The sequence below is a fragment of the Fringilla coelebs genome, assembly GCF_963513975.1.
Source record: "Fringilla coelebs genome assembly, chromosome: 9".
Lineage (NCBI taxonomy): Eukaryota > Metazoa > Chordata > Aves > Passeriformes > Fringillidae > Fringilla > Fringilla coelebs.
The window spans coordinates 5,434,380-5,461,967 of NC_140067.1; the positions used below are offsets into that span (position 1 = coordinate 5,434,380).

A 27,588-nucleotide genomic window follows, 5' to 3' on the forward strand; every position below is an offset into this window, starting at 1 on the left:
TGAAGCTATAGAATGATGTTTAGAAAAGGCCAATTTAAACTAAATAAAAATGTAATCCCTGTTATACATAATAAATGAAGAAGAAATCTCTAAAATTGTGTAAAAGAATTAAAATAAAAACATGTCTGGGATTCAAGTTCCTGCAAAAAGTATATTCAATGACTATGCAAAATCAGGGAGGAACTTGAGAATTGTGGGGTCACTTCTTTACTTTACATAGCCTAACAACAATTCTGCATATTCTTCTCCTTCCTTTGGATTTTTTTCATTCATCTCCTATGGTTGTGGTTTGAAAAAGCAGTGTTTTTTTCCAGAGTGTAAAGCAGCTGCCACTGGAAGCTGTCGTGTAACTTATGTTCCAGAAGGAGTGAAGTGTGTCCCTATCTGCTCATCAAATATTTTGAGAACAAGGGCTGATGTTTCTGGCTTTCAAGACACATTTTCTCTCCTCCTGAGCCAAATGAAAAATTTCTGTAGCTCAACACATGTGCTGACTTACTTCCTCTGTACTGTAATTACTTAAGCACTTTCCCAAACTCCAGAGACCTTGAGAGATCAAAACTGGCTGGATGGAGAGAGTGGAGAGGTTTGAGAGGGGAAGGAGGAACAGCAGCCTCGAGAGTGATGGTTCAGTGCATGGTTAATGCAGCCCAGGATGCCACATGCCAGTGCACACAACAGTGGATGCAGAAATCTGTCTTTAAAAGCACAATTACTACACCTGGAGCTCCAGCCCATTGTGTAGAGTGCAGTGGTTGTCAGCTAAAACTAAATTAAGAGCTGGACCTACACTGCAGAGAGACTGGGCTGACCAAGTCAGGTTGTTCTGTGGACTGAAAATCAGCAAGAGGCCCCACATGTCCTCTTCTGTAACAGGCTCACAGAATCTGTTTGCTTTTCTCTATAACCTGGGTCATTGAGACTGGGTACACGCTGGAATCTGGATGCTGGGCTGACTTGTAGGCTGTTACCTGTATTAAAAATGTAATCAAGCAATAGATTTGAACATTGTTACCAGCAAATTTCTCCAGGCAATAGTCAATCAGGAATCAGTTTCAAACAGGAGGAAAGGAGTATTTTATTTTGATGATTTCACATGGCTACTCTTGTTTTGGATTGTGGTTTTTGTTGGTTTTGATTTTTTAACTTAACAGAATGAAGCATTCTTTAGGTATCCAGACATTTTTCATAGTAGTTGCTTTTTAGGGGTGAAGCAAGAGAATATTTCCTGATCATTCTGAAGGTTATATTGGTACAGCTCAGCCTTTGTATTAATTCCAGCTGGGGATCATGAGAAATGTGTGTTGCTCCAGGACTGAACTGTAATTGTGACACGGATCAAAATCTCTGCCAGGCTGTTCTTTCCCTCTCCTAAAGCAGATTAGCAGCCTGGCATCTGTTTTCTTTGGGGAAGATAGCAGAGATGCCCAAAGAGCAGAGGAGCTGCCTCACAGCTGCCCTTTGTGCCTTCAGTGAAGTGCCTGTGCTTGCCATCATGCCGTGTCCCTGATGTTGGCAGGCAGGGCTGGTGGCTTCTGGCTGCTCCTGGCTTTGGGGTGGAGCAGGGCTGGGCTGGTGCTTTGAGTCTTGGGGCAAAGCTCTTCAATCTGCCAGAGCCTTTCTCCTTTAGCTCTGTGAGCCTTCGCTCCTGCAGTTGCCAGGTGGGAAGGACCTGCATAAAGACAGCTCTGCCTCATTGTCAGAGGAGGCTTTGGAAAGACTGGGCACTCTGAGTGCTGTTATTTAAAGTTCTGACATGAGTCCCTCAAGTCTTAGGTGGCTGTGTAGGAAATTATAGCTGACCTGCATAGGAAATGAGCTGTACTTTCAATCTGAATGTCATAAAAATTACTTTACCTAGACCAAGTGCAATCTGACCTACTATACAGGTAACAGAACTTGGTCTCAGAGATTATTCTGTTTCTTTTCGTTATGGTAGGCTGGAAAGAAAGTGTTCCTGCTGAAAGCATTAAAAAATCATGCAGCAGCCCTTAAGAACCACATTACACTGTACTTCTGTGAGCTTTTCTCCTGCTTGCTCTGTGGGTGGGATTTCTGCAAAGTTCAATCATTGAGTTAGCAAATACTTCAGGAGCACCAGAACTTGTGAATTTGATGTCTCTTCCATCCCTGACTCCTGTTCCTTTATGTCCTGGGCTTGATTGACTCTTTGGTGCATAAGAGAGTAAGAATTCCAATTAAAAACTTCCCCAGTTTCTTCTTGTATGGATTGTCATCCAGTACAGGCTGGGCTTTTGATGCAACCCTTTCTTCTGTCAGAGCATTCTGCCATGTATTTTCACTGAAGATATAAAATTCCCCCTCAGTATATCATATATTTTTGGTTTTTTATTTAGTTTGGCCACCACATTTGGTTATGGGGATAGAGAAGCAGATTATTGGGAGGAGGCATTAATTGTATATGGAAACTTTGTTTCTGTAGGAAATTAGTGTAAGAATCCATAATATTGAGAGTTGAAATTATTACAGTCTAGGTGCAAGGGGGACTTAGGTAATAAATTTATTGAATAAGGAAAGCCAGAAGCAAACAGGAGAGTTTTGTGGCCAGGTATAGGAAGGATTGTAAGGAATTCTTTAGCTGTAAGAAAAACAAATCCATATAGTGTGATACTGATCAATGAGAGTGCAAGTATAGGCTGCAGTGGCAGAAACTGAGTAAATACTGAAAGTATTTCTAATTTCTGTTCATAAGGAAGAGGAAGAAGTTGCATTTGCACATTTAATGACATTCCTACTACTCAACAGCAGCGATTGAATGTTTGGCTTTTAAAGCAGAAGCACTGGCAAACTCTCATTGAGGGACACAGCCTGTCAGTTTTCTGATCTGTATTTCTACTTTTTCTTTTTTTTTAGAACTTTCATTACTGGTTTTTGTAGATATTGGAACACTGGTGGAAGTTTCAGTAAGTTAGTAAGATCAGTATTTTTAGGGTGGTTTAAAAAGTTAAACAGAGCACAGTACAGAACGTGCTGTAGGAGGTCTACAGCCCAAACGTGGAGTTCCTGACTGCTACAACAATAACAATTCAGCTCCAAAGCTGTGTGTGCTTAACTGGCTATTGTTAGTTTTGGACAAAACCACAGAGAGCCTGATAATGGAACATAATGCATCAAGATTTAAAAAAAAAAAAAAAAAAATCTGTGTCAACATGTTAGGGAAAACAAGAGTTGTGTCACTTCTCAGTAGTTCTTGATTGAATCATGACCTTGTTAATAAGATACTGTGAATTTTAATAAGCTACTGTGTGTATTTTGTGATATGTGATTTGACTTAAACATAAAGGTTAGAAAAATGTAGTTTACAGCATAATTAGAGGTTGTACTAAGCAAGTTGAAGAGCAGGTGGTTGAAAGGTGGTAAAAGACATGGGCAGCTGCTATAAAGTGGAAAGGTTATTAGACAGGGGGCTGTGAACAACCTTGCAAGGCTCACATAATTAGAGTTGAAAAATAAACCTTATTAGAAGGGTATTTGATATTTGATTTATTGAAGAGAGGGTTGAGAATTGCCTTTATCAATTTACACCTGTCTCTTTCATCACACAGTTGTTTCTTCAGCTTAGCAAGAATCAGCCTGATCCAGAAAACTAGATAAGAGAAACACAGATAAGATACAGCCCTAAATAGTAGTGGCAAATAAAGTGGACTCACTTGTACAGAAATCCTTTCTGGCTGAAGTCTTTAAATCAAAATTGGTACCTGTCTTAAGGAAATGCTGTTGTTTAAATGAGGTGTCAATGTAAAGTCGTGGTCCTGAGGCTTTTAAACATGAGAAATTCTCTCAGCTGCTGCACACAGACAGCAGTGATGTTCACAGATTAGAGGTGAAGGCATTTGGCCCAGCTGCTGCAAGGCACAGCAAGCTCTGACACTGGAAGAAACTCCACCTTGGAATCATGGAATCCAAATCACTGGGAAGGAATTTTCAGGGCAAAAACTGTGTTGTTCAGTTAAGGGAGCTCCACAGGTTGGGGAGAACCACTCTCCTTTCTTCTCCCCAACCATGGGTCATTATTTGAAGGTCACAGAATCACAGATTTGTCAGGGTTGGAGATATTCAGTCCAGTGCCCCTGCTGAGGCATGTCCAGGTGGGTTGGGAATGTTTCCAGAGAGGAAAACTCCACAACCTCCCTGGGCAGCTGTTCCAGTGCTCTGCCACCCCCAGCATAAAGAAGTTCTGGAAAATGTCTCCAGAGAAAGACATAGGTATCAAGAAACCTTTAATTTTCTGTTCTGTCATCCTTGGAGATGTGTTTTTCCTAACACATGGAAACCAGGAGAAATCTCTGAGAGGTGCCAGGTCACATGGATGGCAAACATAATTGGGGAGATTTTGCACATTGTAGTAGCTCATCACCTGATTGATGGCAGAGTTTTCATGGAGTTAATGAGCAGAATGTTAACGAGTAGAAGTTACCAATATCCATCTATGCAGACTCCATTATATGTACTATCTATATCTAATATATCTACTTCTTTTCATCTCTGATGTGCACAGAATATGCCCAGAGATAACGAGACAGTGTGGTTTAGGTGGAGGAAGCTGTTTTGGCATGTTTTGCTGCTGAGCCGTTTGAAGTCGTTTGCAGCCTTTCAGGATTGGGAAGCGACAGTCGACAGTCGCAGTTCCAGCAGCCTCTGTTGTCTGAGCAAGCTCTGGCTCCTTCCCTTCTGATCAAAAGCACTTGGTGAAAGGTGCAGCTTGGATCCTTTAAAGCATCTCATTATGGGTTATATTTAGAAGTGTGAAGAATATATTATTAATTACAAGGATGCTCCAAAGCAAAGAAGCTGTTTTATCCATGCCCTTGATGAACAGAAAAGTTCCTGTGCTGAAGGAAGGTTATGCAATTAACAGTATATTCATTAGGAGTTCATCAGATAGCAAACTGTGCTTATCTTCAGGATGGTACTGGAATATCTGACAATTTCCTAGTTACTGCCTAAGTGATCAGGACGAGCAAGAGACAGGAACTGCCAGTTCCTGATCTATAAATTTTTATAATTTCCTGATTATATAAATTTTACTGCCAGTAAAATTTATATAATACAGTTAACATATCTGTTATATGCCAGTTATATAAATATATAAATATATATATATATATATATATATTATATTTTACATCTCCATTTAAAGGCCAAGTTCTGTCTTGCTGCCTTGCTGGAAAGAACTGGAGGTGTAAATTGGCCCCACATATTTCTTGGTTGCTAAGTGAGCACAATGTATGGACACTGTGAGGATCATTACAGGGTTTTTGTTCTCTTTTGTTCCCACAAAACTCCTCTTACCAGGGTAGCTGTCCACTGGGTTCATCCAGGATCATTCTAGATGTTTGCTTTGACCTGCTCAGTACTCTCAGATCCAGTCTGTGCACTGGGCCTGTGAAACAGAGTCACCTTTGCAGGGACATTTCTCCAATTTGAGGGGGTTTTGTCATTATTTGCAGCACTTACAAAATACAGTAACTTTTCTGTCTTCAAATTCAGACTGGCATCTGGTAATTGATTTTTGCTAATTGAGTGATACAGCCAGGTGAATATTTTTTAAACTGTGCTTTAAAACCTAATTTTCAGTTGAGCATTAATTTGCTCCCAAAGAATTGGAGAAGTCAAGTGCCTAAATATGCCAGAATATGTATGAAATAAGCTGCCATCTGGAATTTGTTTCTGGATTTGCTGTAATAGAAATGGAGCACTCTGGGATGCGTATTTTGGGGCTTTCTAGAAATTATTATAAAGGAAGAAAAATAGATAAATCTGTCCTGGTGCTGTGCTTAGCTGCTTGTATACGAATTTGACAAGTGACCAAGGTGACAATGTCTGGTAGGCTTGGACTAAGATACTGCCTAAGCTGAGAGAATGGAGTGAGATTCTGCCAGTGGAGAGAATGAATTATTTTTAGAAACTAATTTTTTAAACAGTTCAGGGTCACAGTGCCAACAATTTGAAGAGAACCTAGAAAACTCTGTCACTTTTATCTATAAACCAAAGCCAGTCAATAACATTTGATTCAATAAAAAGTAAATTTATCCCTTATCTAAAAGTATGTGTGCAGAAATTGTTCCAAGATGCTTTCAAAGTGCTGAGTTACAAACCCATACAGGGAGGGATGATTGATTTATTTTGTGGTGCAATCTGGAGTATTTTATCACTGAATCTTTAGTGAAAAAAGTTGATGTTGTTAAAGCTGCAATGTATTTAGACCCAAAGGCTAGAAATAAAGCAGGAAGCATTATTGGATCAGTTCAGATCAGGAGATTGTGGTTATTACCTGTGTTTCTGTGGAGATCAGCTCTTTCCATGGTCTCTGCCAACCCAGACCAGGAAGGATGGGCTTTGGGCTTTGTATCGGGGTGGGCTCTGCTGTGTGCCCGTGGGATGCCCAGCTCGTGGGAATCAGGCTGACACCTTAATAGGTGACTGAAGGCTTGTAAGGAGTCCCATCTGGGGGGCAGGCTGAGGCTGTTCCCCACCTCTGGCACATCAGTCCTGAGGGCTCTGTTCAGCAGCTCAGCACATCCATTTGTCACCTCAGCTCAGCACATCCATTTGTCACCTCAGTGGCTGCGTGAGAAAGTTTCAGCGTTCACAAATCTGTTTGCCCACAAGGCTCTGGAATCCCTGCTCTCGGGCAGGGAACAAGTTTTCCTTTCAGGAGTTGCATTTCTCGGGTTAATGAGCTGACTTCCATTCATTCCAGCTTGTGCTGCCATCACCTCCCGACTCTCAGCTGTGCCCTGCCACTCCCCTTCCTTCCCAGAGCATGGCTGTGGTTGAGCTCTGCTCACTGCCGCCTCCTTGGCTACCGCTCTGTGCTGGGTCAGCTCTTACCCTCGGCTCTGTATTCTCCTAAGGCCTGCCTCAATCAGAACTGTTCAAAAAGCATCACGCATCACTAATCAAGGGGGAGCCCAGTGGATCATGATAGATTTTTAAAGGTTGTTTGTAGCCAGACTTAGTTTTTCACGGTAGGCATGCCTGGAAGAAAGCAGAGGTAGAGGATCGGTATTGAGAAACAGAGCTCAGCTCTCAACCATATCAAAGATTGGAGTTCCATTTGATTTCTGAGCTATGGAAAAGGCAAAATACTTCTTTTTTTTCCTTTTTTTCCCCCTTTTTTTTCCTTTTTCTCTTTTCTCCTCTGACCTTCCCCAATACTGTTACTACAGGAGGGAAGGCTGAACTGCCTTGCAACTGGCAATGTGTACATAGATTGACAGGGTAATTATTGATCTAGACAGTGGTGGGATGGGAGGTTTGACAGGACAATGTTGTACATCACTCTCTTTCAAAGCAGCTCTAGAAACAATAGAGTTTAAAGACAATGTTATGTTCAGGGTAGAAAAAAAGCAGAGTATTTTTTTCTGACCCTGAATTTTTTTTTTAAGCTTTACTTTTGATTGAGCATGAAAAATGCCTCTCACAAAGGGAATATTTAATAGCTTTTCTATTAGAAAACTATCTCTAAAGAAAACTTTGAGTTCTGGGTTTTGCTGGCAGGCCTGGGTGTTTGCTAACTACCAAAGTCAACTGTCAGTTTATTATGAAACTGTTTGAGACCAGCAGTGCACATTGCTGCTTTACTTCTGCCAGGAACAGGTTCTTCTTCAGCTGTTCTGGTTTCTTACTATGATGTCTGCGATTTTCCCTGTGGTTTTTATTAGTATCTTCTTGCCTCTGTGCCAAGCTAAGGGCATGACCAACTGATCCTTGAGAGGAGAGAAAACCATCAGTGAAGAGAAAATAAAATTTTAAGTAGTACAAAGTTATCTGAAGAAATCTGATGTAGAAACTCAGGTTTTCAGTAGCCAGAATAATGTCTTAGAGACACAAACTCCTCTTGAAGGCAAGTTCTGCTCTGGTTTAGAGGAGGAGCAGAGAGAAAGGCAAGAGGGCTGGTGGTTTCACTAGGAGGGACCACGTAATGGTTTTAAACAGCTCTTCATTTCAATTCCAGGGTAAATTATGGATTTTCCTCTTTCATCAAGAAGACATGCAAAGGGCCAAAGTTGGTAGTAATAGGGGGGAAAGTTGGCAGATGGCCTCTGACTTGAGTTTATCAAAATCCCCTTTTTGTTCCTCTAAACAGTGAGGACTGTGCTTCACTGTCATTAAGCAGGGCTGTCACTACAGGGCTGTATTCATTTCTTCTCTGGATTAATCTGAGTGAATGTTTCTCGTGACCATATGGCTGTGGTGTCAGCAAAGATGAGAAACGGGCATTCAGAGGTGGCACGTGGCTCCTGGGCTCTCCCATGGCTGCACACTGAGCAATAATTGCAGTGATGCTTTACTCAGCTGGAGCTGGACTGCACCAGCCTCATTCTGTTGCTCACGTTTCTGCCTTGCTCCGTGGAGTGGAGCTCAGCTCTGCAGCAGGTCACACCACAGCTGTGGTGTGCTCCATGGTTCTTGTGTATGTTGTGTTGTCCAGAGCCTGTGGAAAGCAGTAGCAAGGAATGGAGTTGGAATCCCAGGGTTATCCTGTGTCTCATTCAAGTTTATTAAAGGATTTGTGCATCCCTGACCAAAGCAGTGCCTCGAGGCGTTGAACATCAGAGCCAGCAGGGCGCTGCTGATGATGCCAAGAGGGCTGGGTGGAGAGCAAGGCCAAGGACTGGCCTTCAGGGATTGCTGACAATATCTGTGCAACTGTTCCACTTCCCCTGCAGAGGCAGCTTTTGTCTCAAGGTGCTTGGGCATAAAAGCTGCTTTAGGGAATGAACTTCTGCAGTGAATTCTCATGTGTGCAGGGGCAGGTAAGGAAATGGAGTTTGTTCAGGAGCAGAAAGCCCTCACTGTATCATGTGCATTGCATCTCTCTCATGCCTAATAACCTGTCATGGTCTCTTAGAAAATGGATTCTCTGTGCACAACCAGACTTGACAGTGGGGGAATGTCACAGTGTATTCTACAGACACCAGTTTAAAAACACTGTTGTTATACAAGCATTAGCTGGTTAAAAAATGGAATTTAATGAGGATCAGCAGCCTATATCCTCACTGCTGTTAAACATCTGATCTTTGTAAATTCTAAAATTTCAGAAGTTTGACCATGAGGAACAGTTTAAAGGCAATTAAAAAGCTTTCTGATTCCTACTGAAAGTATCACAATTTTCCTGCAGTTTGAGATGAAGGAGGATCATGTAATCAACCAGTTTGACCTCCTGTTTGCCATGGGCCATTGACCTAGACTTGGATTTACCCAAAACCAGCCAACTGACTTGAATTTAAGGACTTTATTTCTCAGCAGCAAGGCCTGTTGGGCGTATCAAGTAGAGAACAGAAGTGCCATCAGACAGTATGTGGAGAAGCTCTGAGATGAATTAGGTGAGATGTGCTCAGATGACTGCACCAAAAGAGCATTTGCTGTGTTTACAGGAATACAAAATCAGCTGAAGTCCTGCCAGTCAGACTGAGGGAAGGAAATGCTTTTTGTAGCCAAGTTTGATGTTAGTTTTGATTTTTGAAGTGGATGAGTAAGACATAGCAATCAGGAATCGAAGATAAGGTGGTGCACTGGAAGCCCAAGAGTAGCAGTCCTTTCTGTGCAGCTTGGTGTCCTGGGCTGGGACAGTATTCAGGATTCCAAGTGTGCCAGGATAGCTCTGAACCTGGGTTGTTCTTCCTGATCCATGCAGGTGGCTCACATGGTGAGACATGGAGATTAGCTAAAACCTGGTGCAGCCTGCTGTAGAGATCTCTTGCCTCCTTTCACTGCGCTCAAATACCGTTTATAACACCTGTTATGACTATTGGCATGATAGCAGAGAATCATTTTCTTACTTGTGGTTGTTTGTAGTGTCTGTGCTTTTGGAACACACTTTTCCTATAAAAGTTACTTCACTGTTATTCTGACAGTGAGTCTCTATTTCAGTAATTAGAATTAATCCCAGGATTTTGAATTCCTGATTATTTCACTCTGATGTCAGAGGTGGTAATCACCAATGTGCTAATCTGCACAAAAGTGAGGTACCTGCTACCTGTCTCTTTTAGACAGGCTGAACCCTTTGTGTGCTAAGCTTATTTTCTCCCTCCAGTTTCAAGGTAGAGGAGTGGGAGACTCATCAGAGACTCCTAATACAAGGAGGAGCCCTTCTTATATGCACACAAGAATGGAGTTAATAAGGGCTATACTGTGCAGTGCAATGGAGGGAAATCTTTGCAAATCCTTTTCTGTTCCCCTGGGAACTTATGAACATAAGCCATCATCAAACAAATCACACCACTGAATCTATTTATCAGGTGTATCAATTGTTAATACTGTTCCTGACATTTTACAGTATAGTTCCTTAGTCACCTTTCCTAATCTGTCTTTTTAGCTGCTTAATTTATGTTGAAAGCTGAAAGGCAGTGCCCATAAGTTAATTATCTTTTTGTGCAGGACAAATAGATTTTTCACTATTTCTGTGCCTTTGCATGCTGCCACAAAGGTTATGGCACATCAGCCTCTACTTACCCACTCAGAAATGTAGAGTCAGGCAGCATCAGTTGAAGCTCCCAGCCCTGGGAATTGGTGTTGTCAGCGTGCCCCAGTTTGACCAGAACGGAGTTTCCTGTGGGAGCAGATGGATGGGGCTGCTTCTGTCAACAGAGGCGTCATTGCTGGTGGGTTGGTCTCATTCCAGCTCTCACTGCTGTAATCTTAATTCACTTAAGCCACTAATCATGACATTTGTTTTGGCGTGGGCTGCTTTCAACTGAAATTGTAGAGTTGCCTGGATTTTCTCAGAGATCTCAAGTGCATGTGTAATACAGATATGGTGAGCAAGTCCTGCTGCTGGATTGGCTTTTCTGGAAGTCACAAGTTCATGTCAGTCTTGCTATCCCAGCAGGCTGATGCTTGTACTGTGTTGCTTTACATGACAGAAGGTTGAGTGCAGCTCCTGACCTTAGTGGGAGCAATTCTTTGATTAGCATTCCCCACGGTGTGTTCTGTCTCTGTGTATTGCTGATGCCCAGGTCCAAACTCAAGCACCCAGTGAAGGCTGAGGGTTGAGGGAGTCCCTGTGTGCTCACAGTGCTCTGTGCACCAGGGCCAAAGAAACTCCCAGGATGTGGGAATCACCCACCATGGATGTTGCTGTCCCCACACAAACACTGCTGATCGTAAGGTGTCACAAGGAAGGCATCAGGGAGATCAAGTGTATCAAATATGATATAACACCCTTAGAAAATCACACCCAGAATCTGATGTGTCTTGAAGAGTTGAGACACATCAAAAGTAAAGTAAAGTAAACAACAGCAAGCTGTCCTGAGCTGCAGAGTGAACTGTGCTGAATGGGGCAGAGGCCAGTGTTCCTCACAGCCGCCTGCAACTGGGAGAAGGGCCAAGAGAAGGAAAGTACCAGTCAAATACAGCTTCAGCTGTGACAATATTTTAAGTCAGAAGATGGATTTTAACTGTGTTTCTTATGCACCTTAAATACTTCAATGGGAAACTCTGAGTGTTAAGTCAGTAGTAAGTGTAGATAGGGATAAAAATTCATATACACACACACACATATATATAAAGAACAATATATGCAAACTTATGACTGAGATATTTTCTGAATCACAAATCTTCAGTGATTGAGAACTCTGAGTTCTGAATTTCCCTAAGCAATCTCTGCCTGTCAGCTCCCCTCCTCTCTGCAGAACAGTTGCTCATTTACCAGTTTGGCTTGTTTTCTCTGGAAACAAACTGGATTCTAGTCCTGTACTTGGGCAGGTATGAACACTTATCTTGTTCTCAGTACATCTCTGAGGCAGTTCTGCCAGTTGTGACAAAAGAAGATTTAAGGCCAGTGTTTGAGGAGGGGAGGTCCCTGTTAAAAACCATTCCTTTAAAAAAAAAAAAAGCTGACAACTAAACCATTGCTGGAGGAAAGAGGGAGGTAGGAATTTTTAATTCCATAATAAAAGTAGTGGAAGTATTTGTGGGAACAGTTCGTTGACATAGCAGAAAATAATTAAACCATTTTAGTATTGAGTTTTCTCTGTTGTAGAAAAAAATGTTTTGGGTTGGAGCCTCTGAAGAACCTGGGAAAACCACAAGGGGCAGTCTGGAGAGGGTGGGGAGTTATTTCAGCAGAGATAGAGAGAGAAGCTGTTCAGACCTGTAAGATGATGTATTTCCACAAAGGGCATTCTTTTCAGTCTGCTGATGAAAAGTCTTGTGGGTTTCCCACCAGTAGAAGCTGCTTAATTGCATTTTGTGTATGCTCTTAGAGTACCTGTTTGGTGAGAACCTGACAAATGGTCTTCTGAAAGTAAATCAATTTTGTTTTCTTGGGCTTTCTTGAATATACATGATGTCCGGAGCCTGAAAAGCACAGCAGTGGCACAAGAGGAAGCAAACAGTGGGGCGCCAGTTAGGCTCTGTGGGGCTCTGAAAGACTCTGTAGCCTCCTATAAAGAGAAAGAAGAATGTGCCATTGGCGGTAGTGAGTAAATGGAACCTTCTTGTCTTCTTTGCTCTTGTCTCCTTATAAATAAACCATTGTTGTCCATCCTTGGCATTTGCAGTTCATTGTGATAAATTGGTCTTGATGTGTCTGACATTTCAACCAAGTTGTTTAATGGTGCTTTTCTGAAAAGGCAGATCTTGCTATAACTTGTATTGGTCCAGAATGCATCCAGGGTAAGAGCACTCACCATCACATACAGCACTAACCCTTTCCTTTCTGCCTGCACAAAGAGGGAAGGAGGAAGTAAAACATTTTGGTCACGTCAGCCCAAGAGGCCTGGGTTTGTGTAAGCCGTGCACAGAAACAGAAATGTTAAGTCTGGACTGCAGTTGCTGAAAGCCTCTTTAATAGTGTGGACAACAACATGGACAACTCCACTTGCATCTGCAGCCTCCAGGGGGAGAGGGGAGGAAAACACCCAACTTGCTGGAAATGCAGGTGTGTTTCCACCAAAAGTTTGTTTTGAGTTTTGTGCAAGATCCCCTCTCTGTTAGCTGCCAGTGCTTACAAGTCATTGGCTTCCACACAACGATTGCTTGGGTGCAGAAACCACTGGAACACAGAGATTTGATGAACTATGACCAACAGCATCTTCTTTTGCTGCATCCCTCAAAGTTCAAGCTTTGATTTACATATTTTAAATGTCTGTAATTATTCTGTCAGGGAGATGACTAATACAGAGGTTGCTTTCCATAAATAGGAGCCTTCTGTTCATACCTTTCCAAACCTTTCAGCTTCCCAAAACTATTAAGCATCTGCCCACAGCAGCCAAGCAAAAGCAATTCCCATACTTTAAACTGTGACCAGTAAATAACCATTTTGCTGGTTAATGATCCCACTGTGTGATGAAACCATTTTATGATTATATTTTACCTTCTTCAAAATCAGGTGTGTGGAACATGTTCTTACCTGTCTTGACCCACTTGGTTCTCAGTGGAGATTTACAGTGAGGATGGAAGACCTGGTACTACTTGGCATCAAAACAAATTCTCCTTTCCATCACCATTCCCAGAGCAAGAAGAACTAGAACACTTTTTGGGGGATGTGGACCAATAATCTGATTAACAAATGTGTCTCCGTGATATTTTGGTATCCCAGTTTTCCCAGTCTGCCAGGGCAATCCAAACCTCAGTGTAGTTGGGCAGTACAAAATCTGCAGATTAGAGGGGACACAGGACCTGGCCTGAGTTGGCAAATACACTGATCATAGTGGGGTCTTGTTGGGGAGCATTTCCAATGTTTTTTATTACTAATTTGCTGGAAAAATAATCCCAAAGCCTAAGTAAGGATCCGTTTTTTCCTCCCCCCTGTAATCATGCAACATTGATAAATGTTATTTAGGTATGCAGCAAGCAAATTTCAACAGAAATGCTGTCATGCCTCAGGGTTATAAAACTCCATTACATCTGTTATTAACTGTCTGTCTGTGGCAGGACCTAATTTTTCTTGATGTATTGGTTGCCCACAGCTTCTCAAAACTGCTTCTGCTAACACTTGAAGGCGCTAAGACAGAAATGCAGGGATTAAATGGCACTGCTCTCCAAGTGGCTGATTGATGCTTTGGGGCTGTAGGATGCCCTTTCACAGCCTCCTTGTGTAGGTGGAAGGGGAGGTATAATTTTCATCCTCTCAGCACTTGGGAAGCTGATTGACTTTGTGTAAATACCTTTACCAGGGCAGGGTAATGTGAAAGTTTTAATTTAGAATCTGGGTTCCCACCTGCTCAGTAGACCTGCAGCCATATGCAGCATTATTATCATTAATACCAGTGGAAGAAATAGTTGAATACACGTAATTTTTTGAAGAGAGAAATCGGTCTGTTTAATAAGCAAATCCTGCCAAACTGGATGATGATTCCAGAATGCTAAACAATTGTTTAAATTGTGGAACATTTTGCATTTCAGCAGCCTTGTCACAATAAATGTAGATCTGTTACTCTTTACACTAGTATGAAGAAAAAAAAAGGAATTTTTGCAATGCAAACTAGTTATGAGAGAATGAGCTTCACAGCTTACTTGGTTCCAGATAAATCTGGCAGATTCTTTCTCATAGTTGTCTTCTTGCCTGTACTGGGGTTTTGCTTCTGCAGGTCCTCCTATGTCTGACATCACGGTTGCCTCAATTTACGCAGTTACAGCTCCATTTGTTAAACACCTGCAAGTTCCTGCTTGTCCTTGCTGCTTTTTCCTCAGCTTTTTTGACCACAATCTGCCCAGATCATTATGTTTAGAAATTGCCTTGTCAAACCTAGACATACACCATTGTACTAAAATGAGGGAATTGCTTTTTCCTGGCTTAGCTGGAGGTGGTTTGTGCAGAGCTACTGTGCAGCTCCAGCTCAGTGTGTTGGGCAGGGAGGCAGAGCCTGGTGCTGCACTGAGCATCCCTCCCTGTAACCACCAGCCCCAAGTTCCCAGCTGGAATCCCTGTTGGTCTGTTGGAACAACTTTCTCAGTTTGTTTTGGCTGAGAGGGACAGGAAGGGCCTGGTTGAGGAGGCAGCAGGTTGACTTGGGATTTCATTCCAATATGTCTCAGGATTGAGCCATTCAAAGTCAAAGTAACAGCATAAAAAATGTTAGAAATGTTTAGAAATATGTTTAACTTCTGTTTATTTCTTTGTTTTTTTTTCTTCCAGCCAAACAAGTGTGTCCATCTGAAAAAATTAGCTGTGGAGACTTAAGCAACAAGTGCATCCCATTGTCCTGGAGATGTGATGGGCAGAAGGATTGTGAAAGTGGAATTGATGAGGCTGGTTGCACTCCTGGTGAGTTAATGCAGATGCAACATCTCCATTTAGGACTGTAAACGTCCTGGAGTGACTGTTACAAATGGCATGGAAAGGGATGGCTTTTCCTGCCAGCAAACTTACTCTGCTTTGCAGTGCTAAGTGGTGACTTCTAGAACCAGGGAGGAAAGAAGGATTCTCCAGTTGGGGCTGGCTGGAGAATGCATGAACTCTATGAAGAATTAAGTATTACTATTAGGTTTAACACCCAGGTGAAATGGAAAGGACTTAAATAAGGTTCAAACCTTCCTCTGTGGTAGCTCAGCAGGTTCCTGCTGTGTCCTGTGCAGAGTGGGGACAGACTCAGGGTGGCTCCTGCTGGGGTAGAATAGATAGGCCTGGACATTGATGGCTTGTTGGTTTCACTGGACAGAGGGAGAATGATGTACTCTGTACCCATAACTGTTTTAAATTCAGTCCCTAAGTGGCCGTTGCCTTTTATTAGGCCTTTCTGTGCTGAATGAAAGAGCTCTTTAACAGCGTTTGCAGTCTGTGAAAACTCCTGCGCTGTGTGGTCAAACTATTTCTCAGGCTGCCTTTTTGGTAGACCAAATATATTGGTTCTTTATGCTTCTTGATGTCAAATATTTTCTTTTGAATGAATGCTTGACTCATTTTTGTGGCTCCCTTTGGTATTCCAGTCGGTTTTCCAACTTTCTTTTTACACGGACCACCAGAATTTAGGGAGAATCAGTCTTGCCAATCTGTGCAGAAGTAAAATCACCTTTCTGATTTCTAATACTGTTCTTATTAAATTCTTTGTGTGCAAATGATCCCAGGCTTTTAAGAAGCTTTCTGTGTATTCACCCATCCCTCAGTATTTCTGGTATTGCATGTGGTATCAGGATTGTTACTTTTACTTCCAGGTTACTGATGGAAGAGTTGAATGGTTACATTCAAGCACAAATTGAAGTTTCTTAATTTGAAAACTGGATTTTGGGCTCTAATTCCTGCCCAGTTCATAATTCACAGTATGTCTTTCCTTTGAAGCTGTATAAGGAAATATGTTTTACATTAACATTTTGTGGCTCTGAGTGGAGTGCTGTGGACAAATTTATTTCTTTGCAGTCAGCTTTAGCAAACAAGATATTATCAAAGCTTTTACTTTGTGAGCAACTTGTTCCACTATTTAGCTCTCTTTGTAGAAGTATTTTTTCTTAGTCCTTTTTTTTTCTTTTTCCTTTTATTGGTTTTTCATGTGAAACTCTAAAGTGTTTTCTCTTTAGTGTGTACATTTTTTTCTTTGAATGGGAGGCTTGAATTAGAGACAAATTCAGAATATAATTGTAACTGCTATTTTCCTGATATGAGTTTGTGAAATTAGAACAATTTTTACACTGGTGGCTGCCTCCCCTGATTTAATGCTGCTGCTCACACCAGTGGGAATGGTCTCACACAGTCTTTTAGTTATAATAAAAATCTACTTGAAATTGCTTTGAACTTTTTTTTTCAAAGCCTTAGGTAACCCCCAAAATGCATGTAAATATGTTCTGAATGCCACATAATTTCAGCATAATGATGCTATTAATGGATTTGGAAATAGCTGAGTGTTTCTGCTCTGGATGTTTCAGCATCTCTACTCATAGTTCCAGTTTTTGTGCATGTGCAGGTTCTTAAAAACCTTAAATAAATTTGAATCCAAGGACAAATTACCACATTTTGATGCTTGCTGGGTAATTGGTGAGAAATGAATTAGTGGCTTTCAACCAGTTTTTAATGACTGAGCATTGTCCCCACACACTGGAAATCTCTGCTGAGTCTGGCTGTAGGATGGGCATGAGAACAGGGAAGAGGCATTGACAGGTAAACCTGGAGCATCCTTGGTGGGTGCAAACATCAAAACCTTTCAGTCCTGAGATCTCAACTCAGCATCTTTCAGAGGTCAAAACTCGCTTTGAGAGGGAAACAGGAGGCACTGCTGAATGGCTGTGTGGCAGCACTTTCAGGGAGGCTGCCTGTCAAATGAAGGTCTTTTCCTCATGGATGAGAACAATTGTGTGAGCTGTTTCAACAGGGAGCTTGTGGAGGATTGATAGCTATCCTCTCCCTTATCCAAATCTGATAAACCTCACTAAGCCTATCCACTGATACTCTGTTAACATTCCCATTTCTTCTCTGGTTAGAATCCTCCTTTCTCTGTTTCCTCTTATCTCAGCAGCACACAGTATCCTGACCACTTCAGACCCCTTCTTCTCTTTGTTTTGTTAATTGAATCTCTGCACTCAGGTTTTTATTCTCATTTTTATAAGAAGCTTCAGCACTGCCTGTCACCAGCAGCCCCTTGGAGCACAGCACCCTGTCACAGAGGCTGCACTCCTCACAGGGCTGACCAGCTTGTCTATAAATAACACATCTTGCTGGATAAATGTTTGGAAGGGATTTATTTGTACTCAGAATAATTTCTGTGGTGAGAGCCTGCATGTGCAATGAACAAGTGGATGATGACTTGAAGATGGTGTGAGTGAGGGCATCCAGAAGAAAAACCCCTAAGCTCTTTCTAAATCCATGTTAATAAAGCTACTACTGCAACCTCATGTGACACTTGAAAAATATTCTAACTGTGTATACTCTTGCTTTTTGATAGGAATAACTGGCTCTTGGATTTATAATTCTTCAAGAGGATTTAATATGGAGTTTATGAACATTATTTATGCCTGCATTTCTGCATTTGTAGTTTGTACCAGTAACAAGATTTTGCTGGTATCCAGGAGCAGAGCTTGGTTGTGCTGAGGCTGTGCAAGAACCTGTCCCTGTGTCAGAATGTCCACAGCCCAAGTTTAGGGAGGATCTCCTGCAGGAGAGGACAGAAAGTAAAGAAAATGGTGTACAATCATCCAAAACTGTAGGAACAGTGTGGGTGTGTTATGGTTCTTCCTCCTCCAGCAGTTTCCTTTCCAACTACTGCTCTGAACCTTGTAATTCTTGCTGGATTTTTCCTCTCAGAATGATATCATTGCTTTTTGAATCCATGTGAAATGTATCCAGTGCAGACACTGGGGGGACAAAGCAGCTGTTCAGAGACCTGGGGACAAAAGTAGAGAATCTCAATGAGGAGACAATGCTGTGATTTTCACCCTGTGGAAGAACTTGTCAAGGAAGCAATGGAAACTGAAATTCTTTCACCTGCAATGGATAAAGCACCAGTGATCAGGGATCCAGATTTGTGGCTGTAGTTGCACCAGGGGTTGTAGTTGCAGGTATTAATCCTTGCACATAGGTAGTTAAGTGCCTGTCTGCCTAAATAATTGACTTCCAACAGAAAGGCTTTAAGAACACTACTGACTTCCAGTGCACAAACAATTTTTGAAAATGCAAATAGCTGCCTTTTAAAAATAAGACTACATTAAAAAAAATCTTATTTTTTCAGTTTTTGAAGCAGAAGTAATTTGAGTCTTCACAATATCAGGTGTATTGTAGTCACAGGTCAGGGTCAGTAGCCTTGAATTTGCTGGCTTGGAGGTGCTGGCAGCCTCCTTATTTCCCTGGTGAAGGTTTTCTGCTCCCAGTGCACCCAACCTTTGTCACAATGGATTGGAGAATCTTAGGACTGAGTTTAGGGAGACTAAAAGAGAAATTAAATAGGAGAGGCTGTAATTAAAGCAACACAGCTCAGGGTCCATCTGGACTTGGCTAACTACTGCAGAACTTGTTAAATCTCTGCTGAGGGAGACAGTAAGCAGTGTTTTGTCAGCTGCTCAGGAATGCAGAGAGCACTTGAGAGTGGCTTTGGAAGAGGAGCTGCCATCCTGTACCAGCTGAAACAGCACTGAAGCCCTTTAGTGCACACAGGTCCCTTCTGAGAGGACTCTGGGATGCTCACAGAGAACAAGGCTCTGGCCCCATCTCTCCTGGCTGTGTCACTGGTTCTCACCTGAACCACTGCTTGCACTCAGTATGGAAATTGTGTCTTGCAGATGAGGAGTTGGAAGTGCACCAGTTTCTCCTTTCCCAACAGTCAGATGCAGTGAAATGATGAATTCATTGATATATTGTTGGCAGAATAAGCTGTTAATCCATGGCTTATCCTCCTAAACTGTAGCACAGAGACAGTGATCATGGGGAACTTTTGCAGGCAGTGGACACACTCACGCTAGCCTTGTGCAGCTGGCTGAGGTGAGAGCCAGGAATTCCTGCAGGAGCCTCATGCCAGTGACAACCTTGTCATCCAAAGCATCTTCCTTTGAGCCTGGTCTTCAGGCTTTTCATTGCTGACCATGTACTCAGAATTAGTCCCAGACTTTCAGCCTTATCATATGATGATGTGCCAGACTAAAAGTGAACAGAGTGGATAAAGGTTTTTTAAATTCTTAAGGGAAACCACAGTAAGCACAGGGGTGCTCAGCTGGAACCATGTGTCCTTGCCATGGCAGCTCACAGGCTTTCCCATGTAAATACATCATTTACAGGATCCTCAGGGGGTGAACTTCCCACTTCTCCTGGCACAGCTCCAGGCTCATGTGTTACTCTCCAAAAAGGCAGCTGCCCATCCAAGTGAGGGGTCCTTTTCTTGGAAGGTCCAAGTGCAGAAAACTTACTCAGCTCTTGCCAGTGCCCTGGTTGCAGCCCTCAGGTCAGCTGAGAACCAGTGGCTGAAGGCAGAATTTAAAGCAGGCTAAAGCTCTTCATCCCTCCAGCAGATCCACCTGGTGATGAACCAGCTGAAGGGGGGAAATTGCAAAGCTGATTTAAAGTCACCTTCCCCCACTCTGCTCCTGCACCTGTGCTCACATGAAGTGACCTTTCTATTGACAGTTAAATTTTTTTATCATCTATTATTATTGTTGTCCTGTAACTATAAAGAGCATCATGTTGTCCCAGCATTCTTTTCTTTTTTGTGCAGTAGAAGGTACCTGTATTTTGTGAGTCACACTTCCAGCGCTCCCTGCTGGGATTTGACCACACTGATCCAGTCCATTCCAGATCTCCACTGATCCTACTGAGACCTTCTAACTTGGTGATAATGTAGCACTGATTTTATCTTTCATTGCAGTTTGATTAATGTGTGCTTTTGCCAAAGTTAGTTCTGTTCACTGCCTGTTAATGAAATAACATTCATTATGTGCTGTCCCTCAGTCAGCTCATAGGGACATCAAACCCAAAGGATCAGATTTTGCCATGCATTCTCCCTGAGAAACCCACCAATTTTTACAGGGTTAAAGCCCATAACATCACAGTTTTGCCTGTAAAAGAAATATTTATCTACTATCATTATTCATCATTTTAGTATGTATGAAAAGTAACATGACTGTTCTGAAATTCCTGGCATTGTATAGAGGGTAGCTGTAGCTTCAGTGCACTTGCCATGGTGGAAGAATTTACAATTATTTCCAAGAAGGAAAAAAAGAATTGCTTGATTTAACAAATGCAAGTCCTTCATAAATAAGATAAGGTAGCACAGCAATGATATCCTCTGGGCTTTACATGATGTTTAATTACTGGACAGCTGGAGGGATTAATGCTTGTGCATTATGCCATGGTTCTCAGAAATTAAACATGTACAGCTGCCACTTTATCACTGCTTAAAGTATTAGAGCTCCTTCAAAAGCAGGAGTAATTTGCAGAAAAAATCCCCATTGTTATTTAGGAAAATCTCAGCCTATAATCATATTTGTCCTGAGTTCCTTCAGAACAAAATGGCAAGAAGGAAGAGAGATTGGGAGTTACTTTTAATTGCATGCTGACAGGAAAAGTGAAGGTAGCTGCATTTTTAATGTATTGGATGCTCATTGTAATTAAACAGAATTAAACAGTGTGCGAACTTAGGTTAGAGGCAAGACGGTCATGGTGTAAATCCAGAATTAAACCCTAAAGCCATGGCCCAAGCTGTGCCAGGGCTCTACCTGCAGAGGAGGAGGGCACAATGGCTCTGCCTTCCCTGCTGCTGGCTCTTGAGCTGAGGTTTATAAAGAGGTGTGGCACATCTGCAGATGGAGCTTCCAGCACCGAGTGGGGCTTTGGGGGTGGCCCTGTGCTGATCCTCCTCACAGAGAAATTGTCCCTATCAGTGTGCCATGAATAATTCATTCTCTAAAGCAGAGTGGATGAAAACACAATCTGAAAACAAGACAATGCAGCAGTGGTACTTCTGCAGCGTTGCTCTGAAGGAGCTGGAGGGGAAAAGGGGGATGCAAAGAACAGCGCAAGCACACTCACACCCCCACACAGACACATCCTTCACACCCCAAAGGATCATTGGTCACAGGGCCTGGAAGAGGGCTGTGAAGCAGCTGCTTTTATACAAAGATGTGTGGGTAATTAAAACTAAAGCTTAATAATGCTGGACTGAAGGATACCTGTGCACACCCACACAGGCTTTGTCCTGGTGCTCTTTCTGCACTTTAGCTGGAGACATTGGCTCTGATTCTTCTTTCCAGTCTCACATCATACTGGCAGAAGAGCAAGAATGGACCTGTAATTATGTTTATCTTTTGGGTAGTCTGTCTTTCAACAGTAAGAGCTCCTAGAGTTGAAACAGTTGAGGAATTACATCTCTTATTGCCAGATACAATTGTATTTCATGTCCCTGAAGTGCTTTCTTTGTAAGAATGCAGCTATAATTTTGAGCCTATTCATCCAAAAAGCAAGAATCTGTTTAGTTTTATTCAGGGAAATCTTGCCAATGATGATGCTATGATGGCAGATATGTGGGTAGGAGTTGCATCCTGCAGTGGCCACCAGTACATATGTGTTACACTAATTAACAGTTCTGCTTCCTGAGCATATGATCTGAAGGCTAAATCAAAATCAGTAGCCTGAACTCAGCACAGTCCTACGCAGGAGAGGACCATGTCATGTTTGATGCAAGAGGGAAAAAAAAAAGTTGGTTTATGAGTCATATTAACAGATAAAACTAATCTGGAAGTCTAATCTTAGTGGCTGAAATATTCTTTTCGTAGAGGATGATATAAGGGTTGGATTAACTTTGCTTTTCATTAGATAAAATGTAATGAGAAAGGTTTAGTTCACAATAAACACCACTTCATTACCCTTCTTTGTTCCAATAACTTTAAAATAATTGCTCATGTTGAGCATGTGAGTCTTCATCTCAGCCCAAATCCAAGAAATTGCTGCTTTCTATTCCCAAATCATAGAAACTGCAAGGCAAATCCTACAGCCATGGAAATCTCATTGCTGTTAATGTGAGCTCAGTCAGCACACGACCCTTACAGGTTTAATTGCAGTGAGTGTCACTCAGTGATTAAATTTTCCATTTGAGTAGAAAATCTAATCCTGTTTTTTGAGAAATGATTGCCACTCTTTGCTGGAATTGTGGGTACATAGGTACATTGCCTACATCACATAATAGCTGTGCCCCCTAATTATCACATAACTGAAAACAGTCAGGGGCTGGTTGTTTCCTGAGCAGTCTGTCAGTCTCTCCCCCTCCCAAAATCACCACAGGGGTCTTGTGTTTATGGACTTGGTCATTATAGGATGTGCTTATATTCATAACCTTGAATGGGGCTACACCAAATTCTGCCAATTGCCTTGTTGCATCCTCTTGTGCTTCTGTTTTCAGGTACTTCTCCCTTCAGATCAGTTGTCTTGCAAACCATTTTATTTCAAAAGCACCTTTTAATTGTTATTGAACCTACATTCAAGCTCACTTTGGATCACTGTGTGACGTGGTTGGGTAAACTGGGGAGTTGAGAAGCAAAGCTCTCAGCCTTGCCTGCTTTGTCTGTGCTCCAGAAGAGTTAATAGTGCATGTTCCAAATGCAGTGGATGTTTAACAGTGAAGCACACTGCAATAAGCAATATCTGCTCTTACAGACAGTTCCCATCAAGCAAAGTAAATTAGTGGAAATGAAAATTGTATGGGGCACTGACCTCACTGTTTGCAGTGTGAGCTCTGCTTTGTCCCTCATTGCTCAGGTGACTTCAAACCTGTGAGTCAGCAACTTCCAGGACTTCCTGCTTAGTTATGGCAGCAATTTTTAAATGACTTGACTGATTCTGGGGAAATGGCTCAGCTTTCCCACTGGTTAAACTGGAACTGTCCCTGTGCTTAGGAATGAGTAAGGGTAAAGAAAGAGTGGCAGGTCAGTGACATGGCTGTGGAGCCATGGGCTGGGGTTCCTTGCCTTTCCCCCATTTCCTAAGAATAAACCCAATTGTGCTGTCATTTGCCAAGGTGATTGGAGTGTAGCTTTTAGGATTCTGATGAAGTCTCTCCTGAGCTGAACATAAAGAAAACAGGCAGGTCGTGTCTCTGTGTCAGCAAATGAGCAGGGAGTGGGTATCTGCCCAGTGGGTGGAAGGTGACATCCATGGACTGGCTTTTCCTGGCAAAGTGTCTGTGATTTAAACTGCACAATAGCAAAATTAAATAATGGTTGTGCAGAAAAGGCCGTGCATAGAAATTCTGTGCAGAAAATTCATAACCACAGGGATTCCTGCTGAATCCAAGAAGTCTGTGTGTGCTGTAACGTGGGATTTGTGTGCTCAGGAATGCCCTGTTCTGCTTACTGAACCTTCATATATTCCTCAGAAATACAGAATTTTGTGTGATGATATTAGAGCAGATGTTAGTTTAATGGCTGTTATCAGATGTTTCTGAGGGATTTGCCAAATTGGTATAATTTGTAAAATTGCCATTTTAATAAGCAAGTCATGTCTAAGGGAATAGGCGTGAGCTTGTCCTGTACCGGCTCCAATTTTCAAAGTCAGGAAAGAAATTCACTAGACACTTCACAGCACATTTGTTTTCCAGTTAAATTTTGGCTAGTACCGAACATCTCCAATCTGATTCAGCTGATTATATTCCAGTCAGAGTATAAAAGAGTAATAATAATGTCTTTATCCTCATGAGATCCCCGTGGGGTGTCTTGGATGGTCACAAAAGCAGGACAGTATTAACCTTTGGTATTCTGGCCATCCATTTTTGTCTTTCAAGCTGCTTTATTTTACCCTTAAACCCTCTACACTGGATTCACTTGTTCTTATTTTGAGGTAATTTTCAGTCATTTAGCCAGAAGAACATCTGATAAACTTCCTAACCCTTTCCTGGTTTGAAGGAAAATTGAGGAGACCGCAGGTAGGAGTTGCAATCTTATTGCATATACATAAAATTAAAGACAGAGTGTGCATGCCTTTGTATATAAACTGCTCCCCTCTGTAAATTGGGGGTCATAATTAATTCTATTTCCAGATAATTAAACCACTTGGAATGAATATATGTATCTCAGGAAATACATTCTAAATCACCGAATACATTTTTGAACCAACTATTATTTGTCAGCAGGGGCTTTGGCATCTGGTTGCTGGGTTATAATTAACTAATACTATGCAAATACTGCTGCAGAGAATGGGAAAATGACTGATTTGTGTTTGAGGGCAGCGTGTGACAAAGGCAGCCAGCACATGCAAATATTAATTTGCAGGAGTGCGTGAGATGGCTCCTTAGCTCCATTAGTGACTTGAACAATATCAGGAATTACTATTCCTGCTGCAGCCTCCATCTAGATGGGCTTTTTGGTATCAATCACCATGGCAACAACCACTGGTGGGAGTGAGGCTGCAATTCCGCTGCATTATTCCCTCCATGGGAGGCCTGTCATTTTTTCAGAGCAATGAGCTTCAAGGTCATCTTCATTTACCTCCATCTCTTTTGCTGTCCTTCCTGGAGGGCAGCTTTCCATGGGAAACTTGTCCTTCCAGGCACGAATCCGTGCTTTAAAGACTGGCATTTGACAGAAGATCTGTATGAAATATTCAGGTATTTGGTAAGCAATTGGCTGCAGGCAAAATAAATAATTTAGACAGAATTAAACCTGAAAATAAATACTAGTTAAGCAAAACTAACATGCTGACAGTGCTGGTAACTGGGAGTTCCAACATAATCTACCTTGTCTGCACTCTGTGACCTCCTTATCCGTGGCCCAGCTCAGAGGTTGGTTCCTGTGGGCTGGGGGAGCTGGGCTTGCACTTGGGACACAAAACCTGGGCAGATGGAGCTCAGGAATTCCACCCCTCAGCCCTGAAGAATTCAAGTCCTTAAATCTCAGAGCTTGGGAGAGTTTCTCAAGTCCAGCAGCCTCCCCTGCCAGTGTTGAAGCAGCCATGAATGAGCAGCAGATCTCTCCCTCCCTGATGCAAATGTTGGTATGCACAAATCATCCTTTGCCTGCTTTGGAAGATCCATTATCAGATTTAAACAAGCATAAGTTTTCAGACACATTTTTAAAGTTGCTTTGGGGACAGTGTCAGAAAAATACAGTGTAATAATTCATCTTATCTTGTCTTCAGCATCAGTGGATAATTGCTGCTATCCACTTTAGCACAAATTTTACCAAATAATTATCATTATTTAAGCCATTCATGTAATTTCAAGTAGAAATGGCTCTTTTGGAGGAGAGATAAATTAAATACCTGAGTCTTACTGAAAAGCTATATAAAATCTTTAATTAGAGATTAGTAATGACAGCAGTTACAGTCCATTGTACATAATTCCCAGCTCTTGGTAATGATGGACATACCAGTTATTTCATTTTTTCAATTTTATCTGGATTTGAGGATCCATGCTTGGTAGAGTTGTCCATTGTAGAAATGTTATGTACAAATATATATATTTTGCAATGACAATTTTTTAATGAGCACTTGGTATTTTTAGAGAATTCTACATATTGAGAGCATTCTGCTTTTTTCTAAAAGCACTTAAAAAGCATGTGGCAGAATTATCTGAATTTTTTGGTGCCATGCCTGAGCTAAGAGTGTCCCTGCTGCACCAGACTCTCACTAAAGCCTCTGGCTAAATCCTGGCTCTGGGCAAAAGAGAACCAGCCAGTACTGAAACACCAACTCCACAACTGCAATCTCTCTGATCTTCTGTTATTTTATTATTTTTTACTTCCTCTATCCCAGGGCTGCTTCTGCTCTACTCTCCTCAAGAGAAGTGACAAGAGTGCAGCTGCAGGCTGCGAGGCAAAATCTGTGACAGTTGTGCTCTACAGATTGGCACATAGCACAGGGCAAAAATTAATGCAGAATACCTCTGGTATATTTTGTCTATAGGCAAAATCACCTCTACATAATCATTTATGTGCGATATTTTACTTCCTGAAACTGTGAAGAACCTTTTAACATTACAGTGCTCTACAGCAAACTGCTGTTATAGTTATGCTTTGAAGACTGTTGGTTAAACACATCTTTACAAACATTTCCAAGATTTCTATTGGGATCACTCATGTTTGAAGTAGGTTTTGCACCTTAGAGTACAACATTTATTAATTTCTTCTGTGCTAAAGAAAGCAAATTATTATTTGATTCCTTGGTCTTAAGTGAATCAGCCTACAATAGGATAGACAGCAAATTTGGAGAATGCAAACAAATTGCTCAAGTCAAAAAATACCCCAGTGATCATTTAATTACTGCTGGCACATTTTCTACTGAAATGCTCTGGAGGCAATGAAGCACTGTAGTGATGGGCCTGCGAGGTACCCTGACAGATTTATGGAAGGGGATGTGAAGTGAACTGTCCCTGCGGCTTTCCTGCCCCATGCCCATCTCTCCAGGTGCTGCCTAAGATAATTGTGGGCTTTGTTTATGGGCTCTTGGTGCCAGGCAGTGCCTCTGCCCGGGCACGGCTCTGCTGGCAGCCTCAGCCTGACCCTGCTGTGCCCTGAGGAGCTCAGCTGCCAGGGAGGATGAGGGAAGGGTCAGGGCTCTTGGGATGCTATCTGCCCTGCCTCGGCAGCAGCAGGGCATGGTGGGGTGGATGGAGCTCTCTGCTGGGGGCAGGCATGACCCTGAAGGAACTGCTTGATCCTGAGAGGGGAGTTACCAACAGCCGTGGAGAGAGAGCTTGTACTCTCTGGTGCAGGCATCACACTGAACTTAATTTTTAAAAAGAAATAAAATAATCATGACCATGCAATTTTCTAGCTGGCAATTCTTAGGCTTCACTGAGAAAGTCCTCATGAGAGGTTACAAAAGCTGAACTACTTCTGCTTCCTAGCTGTGATTATCAGTCATTTTATATTTGTACTGGGATTTCTGGGTGCAAAGGAGGAGCTTTTGTGCAAACTTCCATTGTCTGTATCCCACTCCTATGTTTATCAGTCGCTAATTTGCCAATGCAGCACATTTCTGAAGGGAAACATGTACAAACAGGAGGAGGGGTGGAGGTGGGACCAGGAAACAACGAGGGGAAAAAGAGGGGCTCATTACAGTGGGTGGAAAGGAAATTTATGCACATTTGGAATGTGCAAATCATTACAATCTTGCCCAAACATTAAGGATCAAAGAACTATGCAAGATTTTGCTCTCTGATCTGTTTCTGAGATTCATCAAAATAATGCCAGAAAAGCAATTTCTTCTTCTCAGCCTTC

The 27,588-nt window shown here is 42.0% G+C and overlaps 1 protein-coding gene across 1 annotated transcript in view; it reads left to right on the forward strand.

The window, feature by feature from the left end:
• LRP8 (LDL receptor related protein 8) overlaps positions 1-27,588 on the forward strand; it is a 169,763-nt gene that overhangs the window by 116,237 nt on the left and 25,938 nt on the right. Inside the window, exon 4 of the mRNA XM_084210968.1 lies at positions 15,110-15,238. Coding sequence (XP_084067094.1) covers positions 15,110-15,238 — 129 coding nt within the window. The remainder of the gene's footprint in view (positions 1-15,109; positions 15,239-27,588) is intronic.